Here is a 22,192-nt window from a genome sequence, read left to right on the forward strand (position 1 = left end):
AAAAAATGAAATTGGTACTTTATAAAATAACAAGAGTACTTAATTTCTGGCAAAATAATAGCATATAATAGACCCAAATAAATAAATAAAGTTTCTAAAAGTAGAAGATGTATTTATTTAAAACCACCAACAAACAATTAGTTTTTTTTTTCCTTATATTTTGTAATTTTTTATTTAAAATCACCAACAAACCCCTTGTTAGTAAACATCTTTAAATATATCCTTCGTGGTTTTTCTCTTGTATGCAATTATATCTTTTTAAACATCTTTAAATATTAAAAAAAAAACAAAGTCATTAGTAATTACTTTATTTACTATTAAAAAATTTTAAAAAAATAATCAAGAATTGTGATGTTGCTGAGTTCATCAAAAGTTTGCAACCCATGGCAGTAAAATCCTATTCTCAGTAACAAATTCAAATATTTATACAATCAATTCTTCTAAAAAATTATTTCTAATGTGATGCAGAAAACAAAGTTTTGGATAAAGGCGAAAATAATTGTGGTTGATTTGCGCCAGATATTTTTTTACATGTCATGTATTGGCTGTAATAAAGGAACTGGATATGATTACAATGATATATTCCTTTGTTACCATTGCAAATACCAAAGCATTTTCCAACCACGGTATGTATCTTTCAATTTTTTTGTTTGATAATTTATGTAATAGATTTAATGTATAGTTTTTATTGATTTTAACTTAAAATGATATTTCCAACAAATTTATAGTTGCCGAGCATATGTTGAACTCGACGATGGTACAGGAAGATTATCTGCTATTATGTTTGGTGAAATTGTAGAAGAATCATTTTGTTGTTCAGCAGTTAATCTTATGAAACATACTGGAGATGTACGTCTTCTTATTTTCTATTTGCTTTATTGTTGTGAGTAGAAAAGTCTATCTCAAAATTTTTAACATATTTAATACATTATCTATAAATACATTGAGGTTTATATTAAAAAAACTTTTAAAAGTAAATTATAACAAAAATCGTTGAAATTGATTTTTATATACTTGTCTATTATGTCAGTTTTATTTTTATTTATAACATGCTTAGTAATTTAATTAAAAACATTGCATTCAAAAATTTGTGTTAATTTAGAAGACATAAATTTTTAGCATATAAGGTATTCAAATTTTTATTAATTATGCAATTATAATTAAAAATTTCCTTTGCAGGAACATTTGTCATATATAGAAAATCTTGTGGCACAAGTTTCACAGAAAGAATGGAAGATTGAACTTCTAGTAGACCTCGATCGACTCAACCAAAAGCAGTACAAGAATGTCGATGTCGTCTCTATTGATGTTGTACAGGATGACACAGAATGATGGATCAGCGTAAAAACATCAAAAGACTCATATTTTGAACTGATGTTTTTGTTGGGCTTGTATTAAACTTATCACATGTGTTGGACTATGTTATGTTTTGAATTAATGTTTTTGTTAGGCTTGTATTAAACTCATCACATGAAACTTTGCTAAAACTATCAATATTATAGATATGTATTAGATTATGTCTTATTTTGAACTAATATTTTTATATTTTAATCTATACAAGTATGTAATTATTATTCTATATTTAACTATCATTACCCTAAATATTTGCTAGATTTCACATTTTTTTCCATATGTTTTAAATTATTGATTGAAATCAATTTTTTTATGAAATATATACCTTTTTTTTAAAATAATTATTTCATTAAATTAGATAAACGTGCATTGCACGTTACTTCTACCTAGTATATATATATAAAGTGGCTATCAAATGAAAAATTTTGTTTTAATAATTTTTGTTGTTTTCCCATTAAAGTTAACGCCGTTTGTTTTATGAATCATAGTAAAGTTAACGTTTGTTGCTTTCCTCTGTGATTTCAGCCACTACCTTTTATTTTGGTAAGCGCGCATGAATCATTACTCACTCAATAACTACTGTACCACCCACGCAAACCAAAAGACACAAAACACCATCCATAGACACGTCAAATGGCAACAACTTTGTTTTCCTTCATCCAAAACAGAGTAGTCACTGCCCCACGTTCAAAATCCCACCATGGCTGAAACAAAAGGAAGAGCACCATAAGGAGCCACCATATGAGAAGCCAAGCCACTGTGTCAACAAGCAAACTACCCACAACGTTGAGCAACTTCAGCAACACCAACATCCAGCTCCACGCGCAGACGACACATCAGTGAAGAACCGAAAATAAAACCAAATGAAAAATAAAAGAAATGAGAAGATGAAGTAATCGGCTCAAGAGAAGGAAGGAAGAAACGAAAACTGAAGAAGAGAAGGAAGAAGCAGCCTGCGGCTGGAGAAAGAAGAAGAGAAAAGAAATAAAGCCCTAAGGGCATTGAGGCCAAAACGCACCATATGGTGCAAGAGCTGGAAAAAGCCCACGGGCTGGGCCTAAAAACAAACTAGGCTTGGGCCAAAAATAGAAAATAACGATCTAAAAACAAGGCCAATCCGAAAATAAATGTCTAATAAAATAAAAATGGCATAATAAAAATAGATAAAAGCCAAATAAAAAACTACAACTCAATATTAATAAAATAAAATAATTAAAGCCCAACAATAGAATAATTAAAGCAAAGAGCAATTTAAATGCAAAACAATAATTAATATCAAGAAAACACATTATTTAAATTTTACAACTTGAAATCACAAAATAATATGATGAAAAGCACGTTAAATTTAAAATAAGATAATTACTAATTATAATCATTTAAATAATCTTTTAATTAAAATACACGTAAATACGAGATATCACATCCTTCCCCTTAAATATAAATCTTTAATATTTTTTGTTCAACAAATAAGGTTTTTGAAATATTACGAATTTTAACTAGACAAACGTACTTTACACATTGCTCCGATCTAGTATATATGTAACAACCCGCTAGAAATTCAATTGTGGAATTTCTTTTGACCTTAAGAACCTCGTGAAAATTTCGTAAGTTTACACGAATCGACTAATCGCATAGGTTTTAGCCTGTCAACATAGTTAGTGTTATCACTCACTATGGTGCCAGAAATGCAATTTTAATTATTTGAGATAGTTAGAAGTGTCAGAATACATTATAGTCTACACCACTAGGCTTAATTGAATATTTAAGATTTTTCAGTACTAAATTTATTACGTTTATTTTTGGAGTGAATAGTAATCTCGGTAAACGTACTAAACGCAGTGTTTTCAAAATCACAGTGTGAAATGTCCAAATTAGGTTAGCGAAATTTTATTTGGATACTTGGCAAGATCTTAACCACACATAATGAATAGTATTAGATACTTAGTACAAAGAGAAACCATTAGATGGAATTGTGAAGGAAATCAAGGTGTGAGATCATGACACCTAAGCAAAATACACATTTGGAAAATATCTTAAGAACATAGATTTAAAATACACATGGAAAGATTTTAACCACCTTACTCTTCCAAGTCTACTCCACATTTAGAAAATATTTTAAGCTAATTTCGTAGATATTATTGGGTAAAAATATCTTGAGTTAATTTTTGTAGATATTATTAGGTAAGAGAGTCCTACACTCCACTCTCACTCCGGTAAGAGAGTCCTACGCTTAACTCTCACTTCGGGTAAGAGAGTCCTACACTTAACTCTCACTCCAGCCTCATCTCTTCTATATCTTATCCACAAGTATCTCCAGCCACCCCTCCCCACGAAATTATCTTCATTTATGCTTTCCATTGAAAGAATACCAAACACTCTCTCTCGAACAGCTTTTAGGAATTCTTTTGCACACCCATTTCGAAGCTTTTGTAAGTATTTTATCATAAAGTCTCCTTCATATAAGTTGTTCTTCTTTGAGTCTAGTTTCCGTAGATGTATTTTTCGTATCATTCCATGGTCATTTGGTCGGTCAAAAGTATTTTTAACCATGGAAAGGTCATTCTGGGCGTGAATCTGGAGAGTATGTTATAGTTTGGAGTTTTTGACCAAGCTAATGGATAGATATTGGTCCGAAATTTTTATGGAGTATTGTTAACATGTATATATGACTATTGGTTGAGGATTTTTGCATGATTAAAGGTTTTGATGAAAGATTTTCTTAGATTTAGAAACTTAGAAACTGGAAGAGGAAAAACAGTTTCTGTTTTGAGAAAGTTTAACTCTTTGGTGGTCTAAACCTATTCTAATGACTATGATAATTTTATTGGAGGATCCTAAGCATCTTATATACATGTTATATTATTATTTTGAAGATATTTGATGTTAGTTTCAAAGATATGAAATTTTATGTAAAGAGATATTCAGATAAGTCAAAGTGTGAATGTTCTTGGCTAAATTTATGTTTTGGTTAATTTTTAACCATGTGATCTTAAATTAGAAGCTTATATATGTTTTAAGACATCTTTTTAAACCATGTGATGGTTTGGTTTGAAGATCACATATTTATAAGTCATAGATCAAAAGGTTGATCAAAACAAGTTGGAAACAAAAATCAATAGAAATAGCATATGAGAATTTCGGCCCTATGGAGTTTTAATAGTTGTGATTAGTTTTAAATTTTTCTGAGTTGATATTTAAATTTAGGACAAAATTTACATGAGAAATGTAAATTTTGGAAACTTTTGGAGTTAGTATGCAAAATCCTTAAGTTATGGGTAAAACGGTCATTTTCCCACATGTAGAGAGTAAAATAAAAATTTTACTCTTTAAGTTAGTATTTTCCATATTTCAAATTATTAGTGATTTAGTTCTAACTTTTAGAATCACTAATTACAGTTTCTCGTGATCGCACTTGAAGTTTTATAAGAAACGCGGAGATCGAGGTAAGTTAGCTTTTAACTTACTAGCAGTCTACTGTGTATGTGTGCTAAGTAAAAGAATTACAGTGTATGTATGTATGTTATCATATATGTCATGCCATGCCAAGTTATCATGTAATTGTCTATTATACAGAATTTATTCTGTCATCAATTTTTATCTGTTACATAATATATTCTGTTATGTATTACTGTACATTACAAGTACGTCATGCTAAGTATATCATCTATTACATGTAAGTCAAGTCATGTAATATTCACTGTTGCAAGTATGTCATGTTAAATATGTTGTCTATTATATGTTATGCCATGTTACGAAATGTTTCTATCTCAAGTTGGTCATGTATTCTAAGTTATGTTCAAGTCACGTTATGTTACGTCAGGACTTCAGTCCTTTCGTATTCCAGTCACATTTCATCTTGAGTACATTATGATGTGTAGAATACATGGGGCCACAACAACTGTGGAGTATGTATTTAACTACAATTGTGATGCGTAAAATACATGGGGCCACAACAACTGTGGAGTATGTATTTACACGTAGAATACATGGGGCCACAACAACTGTGGAGTATGTATTTTTCATGTTAAGTCAAGTTTGTGTAAAATACATGGGGCCACAACAACTGTGGAGTATGTATTTACACGTAGAATACATGGGGCCACAACAACTGTGGAGTATGTATTTACACGTAGAATACATGGAGCCACAACAACTGTGGAGTATGTATTTACACGTAGAATACATGGGGCCACAACAACTGTGGAGTATGTATTTTTCATGTTAAGTCAAGTTTGTGTAGAATACATGGGGCCACAACAACTGTGGAGTATGTATTTACACGTAGAATACATGGGGCCACAACAACTGTGGAGTATGTATTTTTCATGTTAAGTCAAGTTTGTGTAGAATACATGGGGCCACAACAACTGTGAAGTATGTATTTTTAAATGTTAAGTCAAGTTTGTGTAGAATACATTGGGCCACAACAACTGTGGAGTATGTATTTAACTACAATTGTGATGCGTAAAATACATGGGGCCACAACAACTGTGGAGTATGTATTTTTTATGTTAAGTCAAGTTTGTGTAGAATACATGGGGCCACAACAACTGTGGAGTATGTATTTTTAATGTTAAGTCAAGTTTGTGTAGAATACATGGGGCCACAACAACTGTGGAGTATGTATTTACACGTAGAATACATTGGGCCACAACAACTGTGGAGTATGTATTTTTCATGTTAATTCAAGTTTCAGAGCAAGTTCATGCTAAGTCAAGTTTCAGATCAAGTTCATGTCAAGTCAAGTTCAGTTCATGATTTAATTTAAGCTATGTCAATTATGCTATGTTGTACGCTAAGTTATGCTTTAATTATTTATGAATTTGATTATGCATTTATGCTTTTACTGTCGTACATGCATCATTAGTCTGTATGGAAGTTTTTTGTTAACTTGCTGAGATTTGTAATCAAATCTCACTGTGGTAGTCCCAACTACCATTCCCCCTGAATGGTAGATCTTGTTACAGGACCTGAAGGAGGATCAAGGGCTGACCAACTAGACACAGTCGACTGAACGACGGTGCGTCGTTAATGTTAATATAGTAGTTAAATTACTACTTGTACGATGGAGTTGCATCTCCAGTACTATTGGATCATAACTATTTTGGAATAGTGCTGTGATCTTAGTTATTCAATGGATCTTTATGTATGAAGTATGTTTTCAGTATTGGGATATTTTCAATTTGGTGCATAGTATTGCTAAAGAAAAAAATTATCCGCTGCGAATATTGCATAATGTTATATGCATGTTAGGATTATTGCATCTTATATGTCATGAACGGGGGCATGTAACCTTGTGTTGCATGTCTCGACGCTTCAAATGTCCGTCCGATCCCAAACGAAATTTGGGGGCGTCACAATATATATATATTCACCTTCCGAAAACAGCTGAAAACCCATTAACATAAGGAAAAATATAGTTGCAAGCACAATTGTGCACTAATCTGTGCACCAATGTGATGTGATTGGTCAAAAAGTAGATTTTATTGAAAACAGTGTTAATTTAAATTTTAAGTATGAATAAATCAATATTAATACACAAATTAGTATACGACTGTACTTGTATGTAGTAAAACTCTTAACATAAATTATAACAATCATATATGTATCCCAAAAATATTAAACAAACACAACCGCCATTGTTAGGATATTTGAGTACGTACGTACGTGCCTTCCTTACATCATAGACAGATAATAATCCCTGTTAGTACTGTACGTATATGATACGTACTTGCATATCATTTATTTTCTTTCTTTGAACAATTAACGTACGTGCGTCCATGATAGACAAAGTTCGAGAAAAGAGAAATACTTTTTATAGTCAGCAGATACAGTCGGTGTGCAGTCGGCTGTAAAAAAGTGAATTAATACGGGACCTATATGAAAAAAAAAATTATTTTTTTATTCATGTAGGTCCCCCTGAATATAAAAAATTTTTTTTATTCATTCCGTACAGCCGACTGCACACCGACTGCATTTGCCGACTGTATGTAGCAAAGCCCCCGAGAAAATGAAAAATCACTTGCTCTCTCCAATGAGAAATGGAAGATCTAAGCATAGAGCCGAAGGCAGCAGCGTCCATGGGGTGTTGCTGGGGCGCCATTTCCACAATGATCCCTCCAAACTCATCATTCACCGCAGTTAGTACGGAACTTTCCGTTTCACCAAACACCTGCTGCGTCCCAGACGCCAACATGGCTCCTACACTACGTAAGTCGACCATGGTCTATCAATCCCAACGTTTTTGTTGTGACTAGGGCTAGTTTTGCGAGGAAACACAGCTTATAATAATATGAGAAATGCTGGTTGCACACGCTAAAGGGGACACGGCGCGTACACGGGTCCCACGTGGACATTAATGAAACGGTGCGCAGCAATTTTCTTGTACCCTTCAATAGACCTTCGTAAAATCGGTGCCGATTGAACACTGCAGGTAAGAACGAAATCATCTCCTCCTTCTCTCTTCTAAAACCGGCTTCATGTTTCGTATACATGCGCAAGCATTTCGTTCGCACAATCCTGCAGCTAGAGATCAGAGTCATGTCTCAACCAGATCGGCAAAATTATGGACATGCAGCTGATAGCCTAGAGGTAAAAAAAACTTCACAAACTCAAGAAATTGCAGTGTGCACATGCCTGCATAAAGACACAAAAAGATAAAAAAATTCGTCATTTCCCACAAGACAAATGTCCAGCAATACATTCTGAATGTCAATATACACCAATAAATTCCTGCTATAATGACTTGACCTTCTAGCACCAGCGAAAACATCACAAACAGAGGCATTTTTCCTGATTTCTTGGAATGTGACTGTATTTTTCAATTTGGAAATAATACACACATTTCATCTGGAATTTGAAGAAAGAAATAAGAAGAGGAAGAATAAACACTACCTGCACAATGTAGTGGCTTCGGATTCGACGACGACAGGAGTGTGGTTGCTGGGCAGGAGAACTGGTTTGTGCGGTCGAAATCGTTTTCTACCAATTTGGGTTACGAAATGGGTTTTTCTGCAGCGTGAAGGTGCAGGAAATTTTTGGTTTTGAAATGGGTTTCGCACGACTTGGTTTTCAAATGGGTTTCGCTGAACAATCGTTTACCTGGAAATTTCTAGAATCGACAACGAGATAAGTGTGGAGGCAGCCGTCGTCTAGCCCTGCTTCATCCTCACTCTGTACGTGAAGGAAGAGGGGAGGCAGAACGATAAAGCTCGGGGGAATCCTCGATGCAGTGCGCAACGCACCGTTTTATTATCGTGCCACATGGACGGCGTGTACGCAAAGGGTACGCGACGCCATGTGCAAATAGCATTTCTCTAATAATATATATACATGGTCGATCGATCGGTTTATTCGAACGTGAATCCACACCATTCACGATCACTTTCCATCTCAGCTGCCGTATCTTTTCTTTAATTATTTTAAGTCTACATATATGAAGTACCGTGCTTTCAGGGCCCTGGACTTTGATTCTTCACTTACCATCCCTTTGAAGTCAAGGACAGGCGATCGAATTCACGTGTACGTTCCCAGAATCTCCCGACATATTTTTCAGTAAGTCGTGTGCACTGTATGTACATGCGCGCCCACCTCGTTTTTTCACTTCATGAATTAATATTCCAATATATATATATATTCTCATCTCTGTTGCCTTTTTAACTAAATAAAAAGAGAGAATATTAATAAAGGTAAATCCATTCTTATATGTGTGCATCGATGATGTTAAGAATATATAAAAGATTTTATTGATCATAATCTTATTGACCATAATTTTTCATAAATATTTATATATGACATATATGTCATTAAATAATTGCACATTAAAAATAAATAAAAATATAAACCATGGAATATTCGTACGAACGCTACATATAATTGAAGAGTAATGTTATATACAGTCGTGAAATTGTAAACGCCGCGCAATCGCTTTAAAAAAGAGTGAGGTCCACGATTAAAAAGTTAATTTTTTCATATGGATTCCATATTAATTTATTTTTCAAAGCGATTGCACGCCACTTACACAACCACAACTGCAAATATCATTTCTCATAATTGAATAAGTAAATCATCTCTAGTTGATTTGATCTTTTCTGTTTTTATTTTTCCGTCTATTCTTCAAATCGATTCCTTGTGATTTTCCGAGAAAATACCATGCAACGTCATACACGACTGAAATATGTTCCAAGAAAAAAAAAATTTTAAAAAAAGGTCATAGAATGTGTAACTGTACAAGCGGGAAGTGGCCTTAATTTTGACCATTGATAATTTCGTACATTAAACGAAACCCCGCATTTACCTACCACATTCCTTAATAACAATAAAAAATAAAAAATAAAAATTGAGAAGATAACCGTTTTTTAAATAGTCAAAATGCATTTTCCTACCGCATTTTGACTATTTAAAAAACGAAACCCCGCTCCAAACTTTAGTGCGGGCCTTGGCAAATGACGACACGTCAGCTCATCAAGACATAACCGTAAACTAATGTTATTATGCCGTTTATTTATATCAGTCATTTTTATTTCATTTTAAATATATATTTTTTTTATCCTTTTTTGATAAGTTGTCACAATACCTTGTAATGGCACGATGGTATAACACATTATTTGATTATGAAGTTTAGATAAAATGAAAAGAGATATTTTAAATAATAGTAAAATTTTTAAATTAAAATGAGATGAAATAATTTGTAAAAAAATATATATTTGAATAGTGAAATAAGATGAGATAATTTTTACTTTTTAAGATTTAAAAAAAAGTATGGGTCTCACTATTTAAAAAGTACCCGAATCTTTGAGATTTTATACTGTTTATGTACTATTTACACTGTTTACCAAAAAATTTCACTGTTCTTTTATTATTTTATACTGTTTACTTATTATTTATGTCAATTTTGTATTATTTATTTACTGTTGTATTGTTTACTGTTAATTTTATACTGTTTATTTACAAAGATATTTTCAAAATTTAGAAATGAAATATAACCTTTGGATATGCAAAACTCGAAACCATACAGCCCAAATAAGATACAGAGCAGATGCTTTCGGCATCCTAACCGACCTAAATTAGTAAAAAATTAAAGTTACTCCCGCCGAGAATACTTTCAAACAAAAGGTGATTAGCAGGATTTTATAGCTTGAATTGCACACACGTACGGTTCAAAGTGCTACAGATATTTCTTTGGAGTGATTTTTTTTTTCACCTTCGATCGCTTACTCTCCATTTATTTTTTTGTTCTTCTATGTACAAGTGCTGGATAGAATCGTTGCGTAATCGGATGATGTGGCATGGGGCCCCTTTAGCCCATATATAAAAAAATAAATTAAAAAACACAACAGTTGAGAAAGCAGATAAAAACACCGAAAGCCCATCTATTTTTGTTCTTCATCAGTCTTTGTGTGGGAGTAAGTTGAAAGAGAAAGTCTTCACCTGGTCCTGTGGTCATCTTCGATCAACCCAACAATAATCCTCATTTCACCAACCCAACAACAATCTTCAATCTCCTTCTTCACCAACCAAGGTTTTTTTTTTTTTTTTTTTTTTTTTTTTTAAAGGCTCAAGCTAGATATGGTGCTATTAAGGGATGAAAGGCTCGCTTCTTCTTCGCAATCGTCAGAGGAAGGCAGAGGTTCACGTCAATGCCTCGGAGGAATGATCGAGTCTCTGCCCAGCACAATTTAGAGTTTTGATCTGTAAAATTTAATTGGAAGTGAGAACAAATGAAAGAGATTGATTTTTTATCAAGAAGCAAATCTGAAGAACGTACACGAAATGCATGACTCGTGGAAAGGTGGTTGATTGAGCTGCACTATTATATATTTTATACATTTAAAAATCAATATATTTTTAATTATTTTATTATATTATTAATTGCTTTAGATGAAAAAATAGTTAATAAGCATAATTCTGAATTGTGATTTAAATTGATTAATATCATAATTTATGATCAATTTTATAACATGTGATCTGATTAGGCAATATTTTCTCAAATATACAATATATTTTTTATATATTCTATTTTTTTCTTTAAACTATTTTTGATTTTGTATCTATGTTATTTCTTTTTCTTCTTTTTAATGCTTTTAAATAATGATTCCTACTTCTAATTGTCATCTCGTTACTCATGCAACACTAGCTAGCAAGCTAGCTTTGTGATCAATTATATACTGTCTCTCGGTTAAAGAAGACAAAGTGTTTGTTTGGGGTTGTGGTAGAAAATATTGCTTTTAGCTTAAGGCTTATAGCTTAGAGCTTAACGTAATAAGCTCTACTATTAAAAAGCTATGTACTGTTTGGGATCCGTATGTCTAAAGCACTTTCAAATATATTAGATTTGTTTGGAAACGAAATTGAAAAACACTTTTTGAGGTAAAAATGACAAAAAAGGGCATATGCTTGATATAAATAAAATATTATAATAAAATAACAATGAAAATAGTCTAATATATTTTTCAGTAATTATAATGGAATGAAAATAACTTCAACCATGCATAAGTGAAACAGCAATATAATCACGTTCAATATTAATAACATTTTCATTAGATATCTTTGATTATTGCATGCTTGAGTAATCTTCTGCTTCTTCGTCCTCCATGCTTCCAGGAGGTAGATAATCCTCGTCATCATCGTATGGCTTGAACTCAATATCTTTTAATGCATGAGTTCTAATAAAATTATGAATAGCCATAGACGCTACGACAATTTTAACTTGCTTATGATAAGGAAAATTTGGCATATGATCTAATATCTTCCATCTGTTTTTCCAAACTCCAAATGTTCTCTCAATAGTGCATCTGAGTGACAAATGTGCATGATTAAATATTTCACGCATACCCATTGGTCAAGGACCACGACGAAAATCTGGTAGATGATATCGTTCCCTTCTGTATGGCCCCATGTGTCTGTTCATATGAGGATATCCAGCATCTACCAAGTAATATTTACATGCATACAATTTAGGATAATAAATCAAAAGTAATATAAAAATCATTTATATTCTTATTGAACTTCATTAATGTCATTCTTATCAAATTCAAACCTCTAGATGGATGTGGAAAGTGCAATTCATTCTTCCGAATAGCTTCTATAAAAATACGTGTATCATGTGCAGTACCTTCCCACCCAGCCCAAACAAAAGTGAAGCGCATATGAAAATCACAAACTGCCATGATATTTTGAGTAGGTATACCTTTTCTACCAATAAATGGAATTCTTTTAGTTGGAGATATAGTAACTGGCACATAGGTTCCATCAATAGCTTCAATACAATCTTTAAAGTATTGCCAATATCGCTCATCTTCACGAATTTTTTTTGGAACATCCTTAAATTCCCTATCAGTGAGGCTGATAATGTCGACCGCCATTCGTGAAACAGCCATTAATACACTGTTAAAATGCCTACTAATAGTCTCTCCCGAATGTTGAAATCTTTCTTGCGCCATTCTATTCCCGAACCCATGACCTAATGTAATCAAGAAAATTCCAACCATTTCTTCGATAGTTATGTTTCGAGTACTAGTTAAGTTATATCTTCCATTCAACTCTTTGCATAAAGTATGAAATACATCTTTTTCCATCCTAAATTGCTGATGACATCTATCATGATGACCATTTAGAATCTTCATAACAAACTTATGACCTATATGTGGAGAGGTCCTACAAGGTTCCTTGACCATATATGTTGTGTAATATTTAGAAGCCATCATTAATTGTAATGCTATCATAAAGTCAATATCATCCTCTTTTTCTTCTTTTTCACCATTATCGATATCGCTTGTATACTCTTCAGTATCGTAACTATTATTCTCCATGTCTGTTAAATTCACAAAAATATTAAAAATAAATAAATAATAAAATCTCAATGCTTAAGAACAAGCATCAATAAAAAAAGAGAGAAAATGTTGTAAAAATTCGAACAAAATATATAATAATACAAATTTATTCTCAACAACCTCTAAAATAGTTACGAACAAAGCATTTAGAAAAGAAAATAATAACGAATCCCCAAAATAAGATCATGATTGTCATTATTGATTTATTTATTTTTCATTCGTTTAATAAAATCAATCTGAAATGTTGGATCATTTAGGGCAATAAACATTTCTCTATGTGATTTCGTAAGAAGTACCTCACTTGCATCCCTAAAAAACTCATAGTCATTTTCTATCTCAGCTAACTCTCGTACAACAACCATAACCTCATCAATGCGACGACCAGGTTTATCAGAGGATGATGTTGTAACTTGCTTTTCAAGAACATCACAAAGACGTGTGAAATGTTGATCAAATATTTGAATTCCTTTTTTCCTTTTCCTATCTTGGATTGCAGGTGTAGCCCGTTTAGATTCTTTCATTTGAGTGTCTAAATCTGCATGAATATCACCAGGTTCATCATCGGAGTCATCAATCTCTTCTACGTCTAACATCACATCGTTATCCTGATCAAATCTTACTGCATCTTCAAAATCCAATCCAAAGGATGGGGCCCAAGCTCCCTCACCAGTGGCAGTTATACCCCTAAACATTATATCCAACTTGGAAATATGAGCTAAACCTGCATTTTGAAACTTAGTCGCTTCTGGAATTTCCTATATATGGGTGCAATGTAATCAATAATGGTAAATATTAACTGATTATAAAGAAGTAAATAAATAGGTAAAAACATAGTACCTGTAACTTTTTATCCCACCACTCATTCGTAGCGTCAATTGTCTTCTTCACCGGATCCCATCCAAGGCCAGTTTCCTTTCCTACTAATTTCGTCCAAATGTTCCAATCCTTTTTTAAACTATCCCACTTATTAGTTGTTTATAGCAAAATTTTTTTACCAATTTTCTCGCTAAACTTATTAACCACATTTTTCCACCCTATCTTATTAAAATGGGTTCCCGGACGATTACCAGCATAAATCTCATTAACACATATGTCTACATAATCCTCTAGCATTTTATCTATCCAAATTACTCTCGTTGTCTGACTATCTTGCGTTTGTGTAGCCGCAACAACATGGTTTTGATTTCTCTTAGATATGTTTGTTATATGCTGAAAAGTATAGAAGGAAGTAAGTTAAAAGAAGCAATCTTTATAGCTTTCAGGTCTATCAAGAATTATGGTGATGGTAACTTTAAGTAGCAGAGCTACAGAAGTAATTAGAACAAGAGTAAAGTTGCTAAATATGCAAATATCCATTGGTTGTATGTGCTCTTGTTAGAAACTAGAAAAGGCTTTGTACCTGTAAATGTTTTATTCAAATTATTGAGAAGCCAACCCAAATTGTAATTAGAATTTATGACCCAGGCGATCAGTTAGATTCTTAATGCCATTTCACAATGTGAAAAATAAATGCATGCATGCTTGTGTAAAATAATAAAATATTAGAAAATGAGGAATCGATGTATGGAGAAAAAATCTGCTTTGTGTTGGCAATGACAATAAAGAATGAATGTATTGGAACTCATGCATCCTGAATAGTGAGTGGATTGTTATATCTTAGAATTGCAATTTTGAGTATGCTAATGCTCCACTGATTGCCATGTAGTAACCGAAAGGGGAGAGAGTTTGGAATCATATAATATGATTGCTAGTGTTTTAAGTATCTACTATACTAACAATGCTTCAATCAGAAGTTGGGTAGAACTTGGAATCTTTGAAAATAAGTAGAATTAGAAAACCAAGTAACTCTAGCTACCTAGTCACTGGTGTTTGTGACCTGAAAATATCAACATATGACCTGGTGAATTGCTTCCTCTCTTGTTTATTATGATCTGTTATTTCTAAAAGTGAAGTACTATTGTTACTTCCAGAAAATCAATTAGGTTAATTAAGTTTTCCTTAATGATATTCTGGTTCCAGGATGGGGCCCTTATGCATATTTCCAAGCTTTGAAGGAGTCATCTGCCAATACAGACACGTTCCATGAAACAAATGCACAAAATGTGCAGGCTGCAGGGATTGGGGTTGTGAATCAACAAGCAGGGCAACATGATAATGCGGCATTCTTTTTGAACAGCGATCTTAGCTCCACACTGGATGAAATGGAATCAGGGAAGAGGTGATCTTGTATATCTTGTGTTATAAGTTAATCCCAGGTCCCTTGACTCTTTTCTTCATATGTAAATGACAACTTCCTGAATCGACTGAATTTTAGCTTTAGCAAATCTAGGATGCAGGCTGTTAGGTGATATATGACCTGAAAATGGTACTCTAATAATGGAAAAATAAAATCTGCTTTTCTTTTTAAATCAGTCTATACACATGACCCACTTCATGTGTCCATCTTTTCTTTTTTCATTGCTTAGAATATTTTGTAACAATTTGCATTCACGTGTGAAAATTCGAGAACGTCCTATTTGTAACTATTTGTAACTATTAGAACGTCCTAGCTAGTTAGGTGTAAATCTGGATCCAAATTCCTAGCTCCTATATATATAGCTAGGACTATATATATGTAGGATTTAACATTCAAATTGATAGTCTCCAAAACCAAAACTCGGTTTGCTCCATTATCATTATTACAGAGACAAATGGGCCATATCAGACACTGCATTACCAAACATTACGATATTCAGCATTTCCCTATGGCTTAACCCAGCCTTATACTACCAAAACTCGGGGTCATTCTTATTATCCAATACTAACGATCAAAAACAAAGACTATTGTCCAATAGTAAAATTTATCAACAAGAAGTTTTTACCAACTTCTAAAACGGCTCAATTACAGTATCAGTGATGGCAAACAACAACAGTCATTCATATGCAACGGATAATCTAGTAAAGACACAGATTTCTAAGTTTAAGGACATTTTTTAAATTGAAAACATGGAAAGCATGATAGCTCAGATCAAAGGGCAGTTATTAAGAGGGAAGTAGGAGTAGAATGGCTGAAACAATGAACTTCAGTTTCAGGAAATGATAAATAGTATATGAAAAAAGATTAAAACACTGAACTGTCTAAACAAGCATACAAGATCTATAGAGAACTGCAGTACTTTTTGCAAAATAAAATGTGTTCTGAATATAAACTTGTCTATAACCATATTGTTTTTGCCGTAGTAATTGCATATATTGTTCTATCTACATGCTCTATCTACAGATTTTCCTATCTATACATGCTCTATCTACAGATTTTCCTATCTATCTACATGTCGTAGTAATGTGCCTGTCTATACATGCTCTATCTACAGACTTTCCTGTCAAATTGCCAACTTCCTTGAACTTTTGAAATTTTTAAACTGAAATTTTCTAATCACAGCAGCTTTTCTTGATTAAGTAGAAGCCAAAGTGGCCCCCAGTTCTCAAGTTGCAGGAGTCATGGTCATGCAATTCTGGCCACAAACAATGGGGCTAGCAACAGAGCAAAATATTTTACAAACCAGAGTCAACATATCAAATGACAAATTTTAAGAAAATAAAATGAGGAAATAAGACCAATTACAACGTACCTAGATTACAGCCGACCATGAATGGATGCCTTTCTACTCACTGTGCAGAAATGACAATACCACCGCATGCACACTCCACACAATTTGCAATACAACCGAATTGAAGATAAGTTTTTTTTTTTTTACACACTACCGAACAGCATACTCATGGGTGCTGTATAAATAGAGTAGAGATGTTAAATACGTGAGAATCATTTTTGGAATGGAAATTAACGGAAATATTCCCAAATTTTTGGTGATGATAAAATCCAATCTTTGAGTAGGTAGCTAACCAAAAAATCTGGAGATTTTTTTTGTTTCTAAAATCCAATCTTTGAGTATAGCTAACCCAATAAATCTAGACACTTATCCAATACAATCATCTTGCGCAGTCGGTTCCATTTTTCTCGGATTTTTGAAAAGTAAAGATAACATCCCGAGGAGTACCAATAAAGATTTCTCCCCCCAAACTCCAAAAGCTCTGTTTTAGCTCCGATAAATCTGTTTTAGCTCCATTCAAAATTGATAGAGAGCAAACGTATGAAAAATGCAAGAAATCTCCAACCGAAGAGTACCGATTCAGCTGGAGAGCAAATCGTATGAAAAAACAAGACTACCAATTCAGCGCCATCCTATTCTGTGTTTAAAAAAAAATAAAAATTGGAAGCTTTAGTTCCATCCGATGCAGCTGGAGAAATTCTATCTCATAGTCAAAAACCCCAATACCAATTCTCAAGGCTTCTTTCCAGAAAACATCAACTGCAACCTATTTAGTAAACTGATATGCTATATACCATGAGAAACTCCTAGAGGAAAATCGTAGGACCTTGAAGGTACGGTGGCTGAAGACTTGAAGGTGCGTGAAGCTTCTGAAAGTGAAGGTCTTCGGAGGCCGAGAGAGAGAGAGAGAGAGAGAGAGAGAGAGGGCAGAAGGGGAGGGCGAATTTGGGATTGTGGTAAAATAGTGAGGATGATTTCGTAATATGCATACCACAGAAAAATAGGAGTTACTTTTTATATAGTACTTCTGATAAAAAGTATCAAAGTGATGCTTTTGTTGAAACGTAATTTTTTAGCTTTTTTTTTATTTAAAAGTACTTTAATATAAAATTACCAAACAGGTAAAATTTATCATTTAAGTACTTTAAATCATTTTAAATCACTTTTTAAACTTTCTACCGTAACCTCAACCAAGCTCAAAGTGTTGTTTTAAAAACTTTGTGGCCTTTGACTTTTCAATGGGACACATGTAGACAAGAAAAAAAGCACTACTTTTGCACATTAACGGCACTTTTTCTTTTTTGTTTTTACATGTTTTGGCATGCAGTAAATTCGAATGGCAAATTTTATACGGGATCCATGCATGGAATAAAGAAAAGAAAAGTCCTCCTTTCTTTGCTTTGGACGCACATGGTGAAGATAAAGACTCACGGAACATGCAAAGAATGGCTTTAATGAGTAGCATAGACTTCGACTCTTTTCAAACTTTCTACACAAGCTATTTGGGAATGAAACGTGCAAACTTGCACAGTAGGCTTTTTGACTTGTGGTTTTGGAAACCTACTGTTACCTGCGGGATTTATGGTCTAGAAAGTCACATGCACTTAGTAGAGAGCTGCAGCTCCTACAGGACTGAAAGGAGCAGAAAGTGACACATGGACAAGGGCATGCGGAAGACATTTTGGGAAGGCATGGCTTAAGCAGAGCAAAAGGCATCACAGATGAAACGCTGCACCTTAGCTGCTAGAAGACCGAGTGGCTTCCTGGACAGGAAACGAAAAAAAAAAAAAGCTTTTGACACACATGCTGAGCACGCTGAACATGCATCAGCTTTGGACAGACGCAAAACACATTAGACGGAAGCAATGCAGCGACACACACGTGGCTAGGCAATTTATTTTGTTTCTTCCTTTCTTTTGGACACATGAAATGGCTATAAAGGAGAGGAATAGGAGTAGTGTAAGGAGAGTCTTGTTTTTATTTTTTTTAGTCCAGTAGAGTTAGAGTAGAGAAGGAGTTTTACAAAAATTTTTTTAAAGAACTCAGGTGGGGAGAGGGAGATGGCAACGTAGTTGTTGAGCCCCTTGGCCCAACTGTTGATGCCCATCCTTCCTTATCTACCTATAGTTTTTTCTCCAGTTTATTTTGTGAGAAATAGATGGCAACATAGTTGTAGAGCCCCCTGGCCCAACTGTTGTTGTCCATCCTTCCTCCTCCGCCTGTATCTTTTTTTTTTCAGTTTATTTTAATTCCAATTAATTTAAATTGATGTCATTTACTTTTCTTGCATTTAAATTTCTGCTTATTTACTTTTCTTGCATTTAAATTCCTGCTTATTTAATTTCATGTCATTTACTTTTTCTTTACACTCAATCAGATCCAATAATATGAATCTGGCTCACGACCAGTACCTTTTCATTTTGATTGCACTCTTCTATTTATTATACATATCACAATTTTTATTTTCTCTTTATGAATGTTTTCACAATTTTATACGAGTTTGATTTTAAGCAAACTATCATTGTGGAGACGATTTAAAAATTTTATTTCTAATTATTACGTGACACTCTCATACATTTGAGATAACCTTTGTACTCTAATTTTTTAGTGAGTCAGTGGCTGATTTAAGTAAGGATTTGGGTATGAACAAGAGAAAAGATTGATGGAAAATATTTACTAAAAGTTAGTTGTTAAAGAAATTAAACATAAAAGAGAAAAAAAAAAGTAATATAATCTTTTACTAAAGTCCTTGAAAAGAAAGGAAAAAACAAACAAGAAAATAAGGAGCTTGCGAGAGAAAATGGGAGAATATGGTTTGCATGAAACTAGATCTGGTCATGAAAGATCATGAAGATTTAAGGTAAAAGAAAAACCTATACAAATATACCTTGTGACGACCCCAAATTCCGTTTGGGATTGGACGGACATTTGAAGTGTCGAGACATGCAACACAAAATTACATGCCCCCGTTCATGACATATAAGATGCAATATTCCTAACATGCATCTAACATTATGCAATATTCGCAGCGGATAAATTTTTCTTTAGCAATACTATGCACCAAATTGAAAATATCCCAAATGCTTAAAACATACTTCATATATAAAGACCCATTGAACAACTAAGATCATAACACTAGTCTAAAATGCTTATGATCCAAAAAGTAATGGAGATACAACTCCATCGTACAAGTAGTAATTTACGTTAACTACTATATTAACATTGAGTCGCATCGTCGCTCAGTCAACTGTGTCTAGTTGGTCAGCTCCTGATTCTCCTTCAGGTCCTGTAACAAGATCTACCATTCGGGAGGAATGGTAGTTGGGACTACCACAGTGAGATTTGATTACAAATCTCAGCAAGTTAACAAAAAACTTCCACTTAAGCTAATGATGCATGGATGACAGTAAAAACATAATTGCATAATCAAATTCATAAATAATTAAAGTATAACTTGGCGTACAACATATCATAATTGACATAATTTAAATTGAAACATGAACTGAACTTGAATTGACATGAACTTGATATGAAACTTGACTTAGCATAAACTTGCTCTGAAACTTGACTTAACATGAACATGATATGAAACTTGACTTATCATGAACTTGTTCTGAAACTTGACTTAACATGAAAAATACATACTCCACAGTTGTTGTAGTCCCATATATTCTACGTGTAAATACATACTCCACAGTTGTTGTGGCCCCATGTATTCTACACAAACTTGACTTAACATAAAAAATACATACTCCACAGTTGTTGTGGCCCCATGTATTCTACGTGTAAATACATACTCCACAGTTGTTGTGGCCCCATGTATTCTACACACTCAATATGAAACGTGACTGGAATACGAAAGGATTGAAGCCCTGATGTAACATAACGTGACTTGAACATAACTTGAAATACATGACCAACTTGAGATAGAAACATTTCGTAACGTAGCATAACATATAATAGACAACATATTTAACATGACATATTTGCAACAGTGAATATTACATGACTTGACATACATGTAATAGATGGCATACTTAGCATGACGTACTTGTAATGTACAGTAATACATGACAGAATATATTATGTAATAGATAAAAATTGATGACAAAATAAATTCTATGTAATAGACAATTACGTGATAACTTGGCATGACATGACATATATGATAATACACATACATACACTGTAGTTTCTTTACTTAGCATACATACACAGTAGATTGCTAGTAAGTTAAAAGCTAACTTACCTCGATCTCCGCGTTTCTTATAAAACCTCAAGCGCGATCACGAGGAACTGTAATTAGTGATTCTAAAAGTTAGCACTAAATCACTAATAACTTGAAATATTAAAAATACTAACTTAGAGAGTAAAATGGAAATTTTACTCCCTACATATAGGAAAATGACCATTTTACCCATAGCTTAAGGATTTTGCATACTAACTCCAAAAGTCACCAAAATTTACATGCCTCATGTAAATTTTATCCTCAACTCAAATATCAATTTAGAAAAATTTAAAACTAATCACAACTATTAAAACTCCATAGGGCCGAAATTCCCATATGCTATTTCCATTGATTTTTGTTTCTAACTTGTTTTGATTAACCTTTTGATTTATGACTTATAAAGATGTGATCTTCAAACCAAACCATCACATGGTTTAAAAAGATGTGCTAAAACATATATAAGTTTCTAATTCAAGATCACATGGTTAAAAATTAACCAAAACATAAATTAAGCCAAGAACATCCACACTTTGGCTTATTTGAATATCTCTTTATATAAAATTTCATATCTTTGAAACTAATATAAGATAATATAACATGTATATAAGATGCTTAGGATCCTCCAATAAAATTATCAAAGTCATTGGAATAGGTTTAGACCACCAAAGAGTTAAACTTTCTTAAAACAGAAACTGTTTTTCCTCTTCCAGTTTCTAAGTTTCTAAATCTAAGAAAATCTTTCATCAAAACCTTTAATCATGCAAAAATCCTCAACCAATAATCATATACACATGTTAACAATACTCCATAAAAATTTTGGACAAAAAATCTATCCATTAGCTTGGTAAAAAATTTCACACTATAACATATTCTCCAGTTTATCTCCCAGAATGACCTTTTTATAGTTTACACAATATTTGACTGATAAAATGATTTTCAAATGGGACAAATAAGATATCCACGTAAACTAGATTAAAAAAGAAACAACTTATATGAATGGGACTTTATGATAAAATACTTACAAAAGCTTCGAAATGGGCGTGCAAAAGAACACCTAAAAGCTATCCGAGAAAGAGTGTTTGGTATTCTTTCAATGGAAAGTGTAAATGAAGATAATTTCGTGGGGAGGGGTGGTTGGAGATACTTATGGATGAGATATGGAAGAGATGAGGCTGGAGTGAGAGTTAAGTGTA

General features: G+C 33.1%; 1 protein-coding gene across 1 annotated transcript in view; it reads right to left on the minus strand.

Moving 5' to 3' along the window:
* The window catches only part of LOC122276809 (nudix hydrolase 2-like), a 37,986-nt gene extending 30,410 nt beyond the window's left edge, over positions 1–7,576 (minus strand). The window contains exon 1 of the mRNA XM_043086712.1: positions 7,376–7,576. Within this exon, the coding sequence (XP_042942646.1) occupies positions 7,376–7,576 (201 nt within the window). The remainder of the gene's footprint in view (positions 1–7,375) is intronic.
* Between the last annotated feature and the right edge of the window lie 14,616 nt (positions 7,577–22,192).

This window comes from Carya illinoinensis, chromosome 9 (assembly GCF_018687715.1).
Source record: "Carya illinoinensis cultivar Pawnee chromosome 9, C.illinoinensisPawnee_v1, whole genome shotgun sequence".
Taxonomy (NCBI): Eukaryota; Viridiplantae; Streptophyta; class Magnoliopsida; order Fagales; family Juglandaceae; genus Carya; species Carya illinoinensis.